The sequence below is a fragment of the Pteropus alecto genome, unplaced genomic scaffold (genome assembly GCF_000325575.1).
Source record: "Pteropus alecto unplaced genomic scaffold, ASM32557v1 scaffold3, whole genome shotgun sequence".
In the NCBI taxonomy this organism is placed as follows: domain Eukaryota; kingdom Metazoa; phylum Chordata; class Mammalia; order Chiroptera; family Pteropodidae; genus Pteropus; species Pteropus alecto.
Window position 1 is genome coordinate 7,139,095 of NW_006442484.1, and position 12,873 is coordinate 7,151,967.

The 12,873-nt window shown below is 47.2% G+C and overlaps 2 protein-coding genes and 1 pseudogene across 2 annotated transcripts in view; 2 read left to right on the forward strand and 1 right to left on the reverse strand.

The window, feature by feature from the left end:
* The window catches only part of SCTR (secretin receptor), a 79,046-nt gene extending 69,352 nt beyond the window's left edge, over positions 1-9,694 (forward strand). The window contains exons 10-13 of the mRNA XM_025039559.1: positions 2,217-2,308; positions 3,801-3,927; positions 8,103-8,144; positions 9,220-9,694. Coding sequence (XP_024895327.1) covers positions 2,217-2,308; positions 3,801-3,927; positions 8,103-8,144; positions 9,220-9,387 — 429 coding nt within the window. The 3' untranslated portion in view covers positions 9,388-9,694. The remainder of the gene's footprint in view (positions 1-2,216; positions 2,309-3,800; positions 3,928-8,102; positions 8,145-9,219) is intronic.
* Positions 1,560-1,678, forward strand: LOC112470513 (annotated as a pseudogene).
* TMEM37 (transmembrane protein 37) overlaps positions 9,473-12,873 on the reverse strand; it is an 8,240-nt gene continuing 4,839 nt past the window's right edge. Inside the window, exon 2 of the mRNA XM_006921005.3 lies at positions 9,473-12,428. Coding sequence (XP_006921067.1) covers positions 11,856-12,428 — 573 coding nt within the window. The 3' untranslated portion in view covers positions 9,473-11,855. The remainder of the gene's footprint in view (positions 12,429-12,873) is intronic.

Here is a 12,873-nt window from a genome sequence, read left to right on the forward strand (position 1 = left end):
ATGAGGATAAAAGACAGAGGAAGGAAGACACATCAGGGACACAGTGGGGCTCTCTCATGGATAGAATCAGCTCCTCAGCTATGCACAGGGCTTGGAGGGATGCCGTGGCTGCAGGATCAGTTGACAGACCTTCCATGGCCTTGCGGAGTGAAGAAAGGGTACAGGACAGAGCAGCAGCCTCTTCCTCTTCCACTGGCTGAAGGCGTAACCCCTGAGGCCAGTGGGAGGAGGTGATCATTCCATGATCTCCTTCCCCTCCTCTTTCTCCTCTTCCTCCCCTTCTTTTCCCTCCCCTCCCCTGCCCCTCTCTCTTGTACCCCTACCCCATCTTGTCCTTCTCCTTCTTCCCTTTAAAATAGAATTCTTGTAACAGAAAATTGGAAGATACAAAATATATTTTTTAAAAGGGAATAAAATCACCCACGAATCACCAGTTAGCACCTAGATTCTCATTGTAAATACACATGTGCTTTTGCTTCCTATCTTTTTCTTTGAGCACACATACTTTTTTTCCAAAATGCTTTTGTATCCTAGTTTTTTTTTTTCTTCACTTAGCAATAGATGTGAGCTCTCTTATGTCATTTGCAGTTATTTGACCAACCGATATGCTATCACTGCATAATATTCCCACAAGAGACTATATCTTCATTTGATTAAGCCAGTTTCCTTTCTGTAATTCTGAGACTCTGACAGCCCAGCTCTGGAGAGCCCCAGAGAAGGGACGACTAGCCCCAGTGTCCAGATCGATTTCACAGGACTGTATTCTTTTGTAATTGAAGGATGTTGGGTGGTCACTTGGAAGCAAAATATTTCCCTACCAGCCTGTCACAAGGCCTATAATTCTTATTTAAGACTCATTCTAGGGATCTTAAGATTTTTTTCTTTTGCCTTTAAGTGCTCCCTATTAAATCAAATACAACTCTAAGACGAAAAGTAAAATAACATAACATAACATAACATAAAATAAAAGAAAATAAATAATAAAATAAAGTAAAATAAATAAAATAAAATAAAATAAAATAAAGCCTTCAATAGTTTACCCTATGCACAGCCAGCTCAGAGCAAGATGCACAACAAGCTGAGAAGCAGCGTTCCTGAAGAAGCAGCACTGGGTTAGGAGTCCTAGACAGGCCACTAATCCTTTGTCTTTTGGCAAGCGTCCCCGGGCCCCGGGCTATTTACATGAACAATAAGGGTGCCCAGTTGGGCAATTCCACTTATCCCTGCTGCTGTAAATGGTGCTGAAGCCAGCGGTGAGCAGGAAGAAGAGGTGCTGCCATGTGGGCAACTTCATAACGTTTGGCACTAGGTTGGTGGAGGGGACAACAAAAGAAATGAAGAGACTCCATTCCTGCCCTTTAGGAAGTTGTCGAATTGGCAGACAAGTGGACAGACACACAAGTTTGACAGATGCACGTGTTTGCCCCTCTCAAATATTTCCAGTGCTCTTACACAGTAACATCGCCCCTAACTACAACGAATTAGGAAAGGGAGGTAATCAAGGATGGCTTCCTGGAGCTGGTGGTTGAGCTGCCAAGTGACTATAAGTCTCTGAAGCCGTCTATGGCAATGTCACCTTGAATGTGCCTAATCTCGTCTGATCTCGGAAGCTAAGCAGGGTCGGGCCTGGTTAGTACTTGGATGGGAGACCACCTAGGAATACCAGGTGCTGTAGGTGTTCAAAAAAAGAAGACTCTGAAGCAGTTCTTGAAGTGTGGTCCCTAGACGGGCAGCTTCAGCATCACCTGGGGGCTTGTTGAAAATGCAAGTTCTTGGGTCCCACCCCACCCCAGACTTGTGACCTGTGACCTCTGCGGGGAGGGTGCCCAACAATCTGCACCCTAAACTTTAAGAACATCTCTGTAAAGCCTTGCTACTCAAAGTGTAGTCCAAGGACCAGGTCTGGCATTCCCTGGAAGCTGGTTAGTATCTCAGGCCCACCCAGACCTGCATTTTAACAAGATCCCCGGGGGGTTCCAATACACTCCAAGTGTGAGGAATCCTGCAGCAGCTGAGCCAATTTAGAGCTCCTACAACCCAGTGCTAGGAGGGATGTCGTGCCTCTAAAGGCCTACAGACAGCTTGTTTCTAGGACAAGGGGTGGGGATGGGGAATCACTGATGTGCCATCTTGGGTGTATCCTGGGTGTGGTCTGCAGTGACTTCTGGGGGGTATGCAAATCACCTTTAGTGCCCCCTCTGCCTTGTGTTTTACAGATTAATTTCATCCTTTTTATAAACATTCTAAGAATCCTGATGAGAAAACTTAGAACCCAAGAAACAAGAGGAAATGAAGTGAACCATTATAAGTAAGTGGAAGGCAGAGACCTAGACACACTTAGTCAGCACACATTTACTGAGCACCTACTGTTTACCCAGCTGGTGCTAGGCACTATAGGAGATGGAGAAGGGAAAACAACCGGGTTCCAAAGAGTTTATAATGTAAATGGGGGGAGAGGGATTGGGTTCACTGTGAAACCTGAGACATTTGGGGTGGGAAGATAAGAAACCTCGGCAGGATCCTAGGAGGCAGAGATATCACTCTTGGAGTAAGGCTAGGGAGTCAGCAATGGACTTCAGGGACCCAAATTCAGAGAAGTTTGTGTAGGCAGGTGTATTTTTCAGGGAAGAATGACATTAGCTTTCATCAGATTTTTAAGGAGATGTATAATGCAAAAATACTTTAAAACCTTTAAGATGTTAAAGAGAGATGCTATATTAGTTCTCTATGGCTGCCATAACAAAATACCACAGACTGGGTATCTTCAACAAAAGAAATTAATTTTCTCACAGTTCTGGAGGCCAGAAGTCCAAGATCAAGGTGTTGGCAGCGTTGGTTTCTCCCAAGGCCTCTCTGCTTGGTTTGTAAACAGACACTTTCCTGCTGGGTCCTCACGGGGCCTTTTCTCTGTGTGTTCATCCCTGGTGTCTCCTCCTCTTATCCAACCAGTTGATTGGATTAAAGCTCCATCCCAATGACTTCAACTTATTCACCTCTTTATAGGCCCTAACTCCAAAAAACAGCCACATTCTCAGATCCTGCTGGTTAGGGCTTTGACTTACGAATTTGAGTGGGAACACAATTCAGCCCATGACAGATGTTAAAGATGAATCAGTGTACGACAAGAGCTTTCTTCATGAAGTTCAGAGTTTTGAGAATCTGTCAGTGGCCTGGATTTCTTGGTGGCAGATTCCCTAGAATGTCTTTAGAGAAGTAGGCTCCAAAGTAGGGGAGAGTTGGGCATCCAGGATAAAGTTGCCAGATAAAATACAGGATGCCTATTCAATTTGAATTTTGCATAAACAATAGTTTTTTAGTACTCACACCAAAAAAAAAAAAAAATACTGTTTTTCCGAAATTCAAATTAAACTGGGCATCCTCTATTTTTATTTGCTAAATTGGGCAACTCCAACCTCGGAAGAAAATGAAAACACTTCTTATTTATTATCAAATAAGGATGCTAGCTTTGCTGATAATACATTAGACCTAGAATGGGAGTCATATATGTATATAATTTATAAATAGCTATTTGGGTTGGTCCAAGTTCAGATGTTTTTACTGGTGGGGTGCATGATCAGAAAGTTTAGAGATTGGCCATGGGTTGATAAATATTGTATCTGGGTGATGGGTCCGTGGGAGTCAGAAATTCTACAAAATAAAAAGTAAAAACAAAAAAGTATGGGAACACTGCTACGAAGCCTCCTGCAATGAAGCAAGAGAGGAGGCGTATGGAACCTGTGCCCACAGGTAGGGGAGAGGGTGGGAGACTGCAGCATGTCTCTGTGTCTCTGTGTCCCCAGGCGTCTAGCCAAGTCCACCCTCCTGCTGATCCCCCTCTTCGGAGTCCACTACATCGTCTTTGCCCTCTCCCCAGAAGATGCCATGGAGATTCAGCTGTTTTTTGAATTGGCCCTTGGCTCATTCCAGGTAAGTTTCAGGGACTATGACTTTAGGAAAAGAGGCGTTCTTTCTTTCCTTAGAGAAACCTGGAGGCCATTTAAAGCCAGATCTTCCCGGAAGAGTTCAGCAGTGCGGTTTGGGAAGGTGGATGTCTCATCTGGCAGAGACCCAAGGGAGGCAGGGACCTCACTGTGCTGTGTGACGGAGGGGAACCAGTCAAATGGGGGTGGGAGATAAAACTAAGGAGAGAGACACTGACTCCAAGAAAAACAAAAGGGAAGAGTAACTCTAGCATGCTATATTACGCAACTCTCAACAGCATCTTCACAGTCACAGTAATGTAAGCGCTGACAGCTATGGCTGAACCATCAAAAACTGGGGCAGGGAGATGAGCATCGTGGGAGGGCGTTTCAAATAATAATATCCTCATGGTCGTACTGGGAAGTCCATAAAAATGCCCCCAACTGAAAAATCCAGAAGTAGCACCATCAGCATATTATTTAGAATCCGTTAAGAGAGTTCCAAGTAGTTGCCTCTGAGGAACAGGAAATGGGGGTCGGGGGAGTGTCAGGAGACTGCTGTTTTTTTGTGACAAAAATCGTTTGACTCTTTGAAACTATGTGCATATACACCTTATTAAAAGTAAAAACCAACTTAAAAGAAAAGAAAAAAGTGAGGGTAAAAGTCACCTACCTACTTATTTAACAAGATGTTGTGAGGTTAAAAAAGGTAGCAAAGATGTTTGAACAGAAGGGACTCTTAACATGAATTCCAAACTTCAAAAGGTTATTTCTTTATTTACTCAGAGCTATCTCCTTCCAGAAACAATGTGATGTCGCTTTCGGGAAAAGCATACAGAGGACAAAAAACAAGTAGATGAGGGATCAGTGAAAAAAGAAAATAAAGTCAAAAGAGTTCATACACAAAAACGAATTTGATAAAATCCTATAAGGGTGAAAGAGGTGGGTCATAAATTTGATTTGAGTTTCCCAGTAGCCAAAGCGAAGACAGAAACACAATCTATTTCAAGATTTACAGTATCCATAGATGAAAACAAGCTAGTTCCCAGGAAAAACCTACTGATAAAAGCTTTGGAGCCTGAGAGAAATTTTTCCCAATGGGTTTTGCTAAAGAAGCCAGGTTGATCATCTTGCAGAGTATTCCTCACCAGGCTGGCCATGGCCTCAGGGTGGTTGCTCAGAACGTCTCTCATTCCCAGAGTTCTGTTCAGGGTGGGCGTGACCAGGGTCATCTGTCATTCTCAGGTTCCAGGGAGGAGCACAATATTGAGTTGAGTTGAGTCTTGCCCTAACCTATACCTTCAGACTCCACCCCAGAGCTGTCTCCTCTGCCCAGAGTCCCCCAGCAGCACCCCAGACCTCTAGAACACCTGGCTTCTTGTGTAACCCATGATTCTCCTCCTCTGGGCCAAAAAGCTTTCATGCCCACGGCTCTTATAACATGTGTGGAGGCTGGGCTCACAATGGCCCATTTAGCAGGTAAAGGATTCCAGGTCCAGATGGATAGAAGGCCTTGACCCAGCTGACAGAGTACTGACCTCTCAGAGACCATAGTGACCCAGGTCTGCCTCCCTGTCTGGATGGGGACTGCCTGCCCCTGGAGCTGGGGCTTGTGGTTGGGGCTGTGGACTACCCAAGCAAAGGCCATTTGGCTTCTCTCTGGGGAATGGCTTATTGAGAGAAAACCAAAAGCACTTTCCTAATGTTCCCATAGAAATGTTTACAAAGAAAAAAGATCTCTAAGAGATTTTTTTAAAAAGAACCTTTGTTCACATACAAACATATTATGTTACTATATCATTATATATTATACAATTAAATTATATATATTTAAATTATATATAATATATATTTTTAAAATTTGTGTTATGGAAAATTTCTTCCATATACAAAAGGGAAGAGAATAGTAAAGTGAACCCCTGTGTGGCCATTACCAATGGCCTATCCTGTTTCATCTCCAACCCCATCCAATTCCTCCATGCCATCGCCCATCATTTTAAGCAAATCCAAGACATCATTTTATTTCAAAAGTAAGTATTTTAGTATGTATTTCTAAAAGACATGCTTAAAAAACCACGATACCATTATCACTGTCATATTAGCTCTTTCTGATTGTAGAAATAATACTCGTTTATTGAATTCCTCTGGAAAATAAGGAAAAGTTAAAAGAAAAAGAAAAATCCATCCATAATCTCATAACCCAGTAATAACCTCTGTTAAGATGTTGACGTATTTACCTCTAAGTCTCTTTTCCACCCAGGAAGACACACACAGATCTACCCCCACACACATGTAATTGGGATCATGATATGTGGTTTTGTGTCCTGCTTGTTTAATTCTCTGTCATGCCCATTGTGAACTTTCTCCATGTCATTAAAATTCTTTAAAGATTTCATTTTTAATAAATGTATAAAAACTGTGGAGTTTCTTAAAGTTGCTAGCTATGTGAGGCTTGTCCTATACACACCTGGGGCGCAGCTACTTTTCCCTCACCCAGGGCTCCTGCCCTCACTTGAACAGTGAAAACCTGTCCCTGGATTCTCATGGCCCAGACTGGTGAGGCCCAGGCAATCCTGAGCCCAGTGAGATGGGCGACAACCTTAGCTGGCAGCCTGACCGCCAGCTCTGGGCCAAGCACACACAGCTCCAGTCTTGCCTAAATCCCTGTGACTCAGTTCCCTCACTGTGGAGGGAATCCTCCCATCTACCTCCTAGGGCTTTGGTAAGGATTAAAGGAAGCACCTGGAATCCAGAAGTCCACAATTATGCAAGCCAAGCTATGCTCAGATTCAGCTGTTTTATTTCAAAGCCTGACTATCACGCCTTCTGACAGTGGTTTCTAGTAAGTGATGCCTGTTTGAACCATCTGGGGAAACTTTCAAAGCTACTGATGCTCCCACTCTAAGACATTTAGATTTGGAGTACAGAATGCAACCTGGGCAGAGCTCCCAGGTGATTCTAACGTGCAGGATAACTTGGAAACCACTGCCTTAGTGTTTGCTGCCCCACACTCCAAATTGTCCCCATTCTAGGCAGCAGTCATGGATGCCTGACATTCTAAAGCAAATCCTTTTCGTTTCGTCACTAAGACTTGTTAAATGCCAATAACCCTCAGCAGTCCTACATATTAAGCTTATCAGACAGGTTGATTCATTGCTCTTTGGAATCCTTTCCAATGTGGTAAGGGCAGGCCCAGAGAGGAGTAGGGAGGAGGGTTAGGCCACCTGAATTCAGAGCTGTAGCACCCAGACCTCTGAAGGGGAAGGTGTTGACCAGATGGAGAAGACTGAAGGCAGGGCCTGTAAGGAAGACCAGGCTGACCTGTGGTAGGTCCCTGAGGAGGTTAGCAGGGTATTCGCAGTGCAAAGACCCTGCTTACAGCTCATGGTTCCGTGCAGACCTCTTAGGCTCAAATCCTATAACCAGACTGTAATCCCTACTCTGGCAGAGATCCATGCCAGAATCCCAAGGGACATTATCAGGAAAACAAGAGGTATCAAGGAGGGAGGGTCCTGATAGGCATAGAACCCCACCATGCCAGGGAACACAAGGCAGATGTAGCCCCCAATGCATTCACCTGCGCATTAAGCACAGAAGTCAAGCCCCACTGCTGGCTAGCCAGGACCTGCACGCAAGCTTTGTTCTAACTACATATTCACATATTTTTCAATTTGAATAGTTGTCCATGTTTAACCATCTCCAGATTTCCAGCTTATCTTGAAAATGAGCCCACTTAGGTGCCAGGGTCTCACATGGGCTGGCCTCAACTCCCCCTCCTGGGGCAGGTGTGTTTTAGGTGCCACAACTCCCTGCTTCTCCCAAATGGCCCACCTGACCAGTCTAGGTGACGTGCCTTCCCCATGGCCCAAGTCAGCAGCCCTTACTTTTTTACTGATGCCATATGAGTAGACATTGGGAATGACAGATGAAAAGAGACCCTGTCCTTGACCCCAAGGAGCCATCTGTGCTGAATGATGCCAGCACAGCCAGGGACACTGGGAGGGCCCATAAGAGGACCCCCTACACCCCGAGGTGAGAGGTGTGGGAAGGCTCTGGAACACTTCCAAAGTGGGGGTAGTGAGCCTGGGCCTGGTGATCAAAGAACTGGGGAGGAGGTTGGAGGAAGGAGGCTGGTGCTGGAGCATCTACACTGACCCCCTGCTGCCTCTGCTCCCTCCGCAGGGCCTGCTAGTGGCAGTCCTCTACTGCTTCCTCAACAGAGAGGTGAGTGTGCTTGGGTGGACCAGATGCCTGAAGAAGCTCCCTAGCCACTGGATTCCGCTTCAAAGGGAGCTACCCTGAAAGGGGGTGGGGAGGAGTAGGGGTGTGGGCGGGTGAGGCCAGGGCCTCCTGGCTTAGGCCTGTCTTCTAGGAGCCTGAGCTCACTTCATGGGAGCAACAGGTCATCCGGAGAGCTTGGTAAACTTGCCGGGTCCTACCCCCATTTCTAATTCAGCAAACAATGGTCTGGAGTGGAGCCTACGAATGTTTTTCAACAAGCACTCCAAGTGATTCTTATCTTTGGGAAGTTCGGGGAAATGGAGGAAAGTGGAGGTACACCAACCAGAACCCGGGCTCCCGACTGTTCTGCTGCTTGCTGGATGATCTGTCACTGCCCTTCTCTGGGATTCATCTCTAAGATGAGTGACTCAGATGACGTTTGCCAAATTAATTCTCAGAGATTCCCCAAATGAGCATTGACTCCTTGAAGCCTCTGCCCCTGCCCAGAGCATGTGTCAGGACATGAGGTTCCTGGCACATAGAAGCTGTGCAGTCATTAGTTGAACATAGCATTGTACACAAGCAAAGCCTGTGACTGTTGACCATCTATCTGGTTCACTGCACTTGAATGGTGAATGAGAATAACCTCTATTTTACAAAAATCAGGTATTAAGCCTAGCCTCAAAAGGTTTTGCTGTTATGGCTGAGGATCGTGAAGGAAATTTACAAAGAATAGCTCTCTGGCCTCCAGATAAGTTCTAAGCTAGATGGCTTCATAGGAATGCGTCCAGTTGTCACAGGTGAAGTAGATGTTGGAGTTCTGGAGTTTGTGAAACCATAAGCCCCTTCTTCCCAGCACAGTAGTGAAACTGCAGCTGATTTATGCCCAGAGGAAGCTCTCAATACCTTGACATCCGGGCAGGAACTGGTCAATCTGGCCTGAAAGAGAGGGCAGGGCATGACCACTAGGCAAGAGTGGCAAGGCCTGTGCAGAGGCCCCAGCGGGGTGAACAGAACTCTGGGTACCGGGTCCTTTTTGTTCTTCCCTCCTGGGCTAACAGCTGATTTCTGGGGCCAGGTGCAGCTGGAGGTACAGAAGAAGTGGCGGCAGTGGCACCTCCATGAGATCCCACTGCGTCCCGTGGCCCTCAGCTCCTCCTTTAACAACGGCACCAGCAGCCTTACAAACAGCACTAAGGCCAGCCTCTCAGGGCCTAGCCAATGCTCCCGCAGGACCAGCACCTGAGGATGGAACAGGGCCAGCCACCCATGGACAGAAGTCAAGCTGGAAACTAAGAGGGCAGGACACTGCTACAAGACAGTTCGTTTTCCTGGCAGATATCATGTGCTTTCTTCTGTGACTAACAGTCTCTTCCAGGCCTTGGTGTGGGGATGGCGGGTACAGTGAGAATTCCTTAGAACTGAACCTATGGAACTTAGGTCACCATGAGGTGGGGAGAGAGGGCCTGGAATTTGGGTCTGTTGTGTTCTTCTGGGAGGAGCAGCTCAGGAGTCCCAGAAGGGAGCAGGGAAATAAATAGTTACTGGGGTGAGATTTGGTCTATATTTGTCAATCTTTTTGCTTTTGAGACAAGGTGAGGGAAGATGCTCTGGCCAATGCCCCTACCCCTTCCTAGAGAATGGGGCTTCCCTGATCCATGCTCCAGTTTTCAGGGACAAGCTTAGAATCCCAGGAAACATGAGAAATTGAGGCCCCTGACCCTAGGTGGACCCTCACTGCAACTCACCTGCCCAGTAGCTTTCATCCTAGAGCCTCAATACAACAGCTGAATTAATCTGATCAAGTCCCCGTGGAGGCTAGGAGAGCCCCAAGACCCCCAGCTCCCTTTTAGTAACCCTAGCATGATATAAGGTGTCCCTCTATTCTTACTCTTTCGGTCAGTTATCCACAGCTCTCCCATGCAGGTACTGCAGGTGGGCATGATCGCATTTGACAAAACAGAAACAGGTTTACCAAGGGCCTACAATTTTCCCAAGTTATGGGCAATGAAGTGGCAGAAGTCCAGTCCAAGGTTTTTGGTCTCAAACCCTCATGTTCCAAGGCTGTGTGTTTTACGCGGCCTGTCTCCCTGACCCATTGGCCATTTTAGTCTTATCCTTTCTTCCTTGGATATCAGTTCCCTTCAATGTCAATACTCCCTCTCTGCCAGCCTTGTGAGGATTAAAGATGACTTTATATTTGAACCCTTTTACAAAATAAAACCTACGTGTGCTCAGGGGAACACATTCTGGACAGAGTGGAGAACTCTCCCCCAGCGTAGAGGAACGAGCATCTTGCTGGTGGGTGGGCCAGCTCTAGTCCTGGCTTTGGGTGACCATGGATGGGTGCTATTCCTCTCTTGCTCTGGCTCTCCACCTTCACACCTCTCCCCGGCAGAGACAAGGAGGTCACCCTTTGATTCTTGTAGACTGCTTCTGGCGAGAAAGCCAGGTGCCCACTTCCAGGACTAAAAACCAAGCCTATACGGTAATGAGTTCTGCTTCCCAAAATACCAGATGGTCCACAACACCTTTCTTGAAGCATCTCCACAGACTATATACATTTTGGAATAAAAATTTTTAAAAAAATCACAAGAGGTAGGTATAGGTGCTCAGGCCAGCCCAGGAAAAGGACCAGCCATGACAAGGGCAGGGCAGAAACCAAAACCTCATGGGATTAGTGGCAGCCAGAATGAACCAAGGTAGACCAGAATTCATCGGGTAGGGGAGCGGGATGGGAATAGTGTAGAATGGAATGCGCTGAGGGCAAAAAAAGGACTGTAAATGGGGTAAGGTAGGGCACCCAAACACTGATCTGCTGGCAAGGATGGAAATCTCCACTGGTTCCTGGTCCCCTTCACCTGCGGTCATCCCCAGGATAGTTATTAACTATGACCCAAGGTCCAGATGTGTGTTCTTTGAAATGTGTTCTAGGATCAAATATGGCACCCTGAGGCTGTCTGGACCCCAGCAAAGATGGACACACACACTCTCACCTCAGGGAGGGCTGTGCATTAGAAATCAGGTGGACCTTCCTGGAGGTCTTGCTCAGAATTTTTCTCAAAGTGAGTCAGCCAGCTGCTGCAAGCTGGGGTTATCCAGAAATTACTGGGTTCCACAAAGGGCAGGGATCGAATCAAGACAAATAGTTTGAAAACCTACCATGTGCAAGAAACTCTGAGGGAATCCTGAACTCTGCCTCCCTGGCATGACCACAGCTAAAGCAGGGAAATGCACACAAAGGTCCTTTGAGCTGGTAGAAGAAAAGTCCTAGGCACTGACTAGACACCCTTATCTGGCAAAAATGACCCACTCTTAGCAACCCTGGGAGGCCCTAGGAACCCTACAGCTTATATCCCAGTACAGAGCCCTAAAATGTGTAGCCAGCCCAAGCACTAGTTACCAGAGCTGCCCAGGAAGAAGGATTCAAGAAAAGGGTTTTAAAATGTGTTCTTCTAAAATCTACATTCTAATAACTTGGCTAAGCCTGTGCAGCTGGTGGCACTGAGGCACCCTCCTGACTTCTGGCCCTGCAGACCAGCTGCAAAGGTCCCTGGGCCATTTCTGGCTAACTGTCCAAAAGTTACTGGCCAAGAGGCAGCAGTTTCGAGGTCACTGTCCCACCCTTATCCCACCAGAGGTCACACGTTGGAAAAGTCCCATCTTGACCACACTTTCTTATAGAATCAGACGCCTTCGGAGTGGTGGGGGAGGCTAAAATTTCCTTGGTTGGCCCCAGGGATGGGTGATGCTGTTGATGTGCAGGCCACTGATGGCATTCAAGAAGAAGAGGAAGGAGGCAGTGAACTGGCACCAGAACATCAGGGTGAAGCCGATGAGCGTGACCTGGTTCCTGAGGAGGATCACAAAGCTCAGGAGCCCACCAGAGGAGAGCACAAATGAGATGAGGAGGAAGACGGAGCCCAGGGCCCACTTGCGCCGTGAGTGGAGGTCCTCACACACCTGGGATACCATGAGGAGCTCCAGGCCAAAAATGGCAGCCACCACGGCCAAGGTGCTCACGCTGCGAGCCAGGCCCATGCCCACAGCCAGCCCTGGCACATGGGACTGACTCAGGTCTCTGAGGCAGTGTGGCCCGGTCTGGTTGGAGGTGGTACAGAAGTGCCACAGCCCAAAGAGGCGGTCTTCAGCCAGGAGCCAGTGGCCATCACAGATGGAGACGGAGGAGAGTACCACAGCCAGGGCGGCACACACGATGATGAGGGTTCGGATGAAGGATTCAAAGAAGCACCGGTGGGGCCTCCTTGGGCCCAGCAGCCTCTGGGCCTGGAAGATACCACAGAGGAGGTATGTCAGGGAGGGTCCTGCCACACCCCCTCCAATCTCTTTAAGAAAGACCCTGAGCATGCCCTCCACCTTCCCACAGCCATCCTCTCTACTCCGGTCTTCAGTGAAGCCTGGAATGCCACCTTTACTCACAGCTTCCTCCCCAGTTCTTCCTTATCTTTCAGCAACCCACCTTATTTGGGGAACCCTTCCTCCATTCTACTGTTCCCCATCATCTTCCATTCAAGACCTATAAGCGTTGACTGTCCAGTTATTCACCAGGCCTGAACAGTTCTCTAACCTTTCTTTAATGATCTTCATAAGGAGTGAAATCCAAATTTTAATGACTGGCAAATCCTAGTCCCTTCTGAATTCAGAAACCTGTTTGGCCTGGCTAGTGTGACCTTGAGCTTGCAGCTGGCCTGGGTTTCTTTGTAAGCAAAAC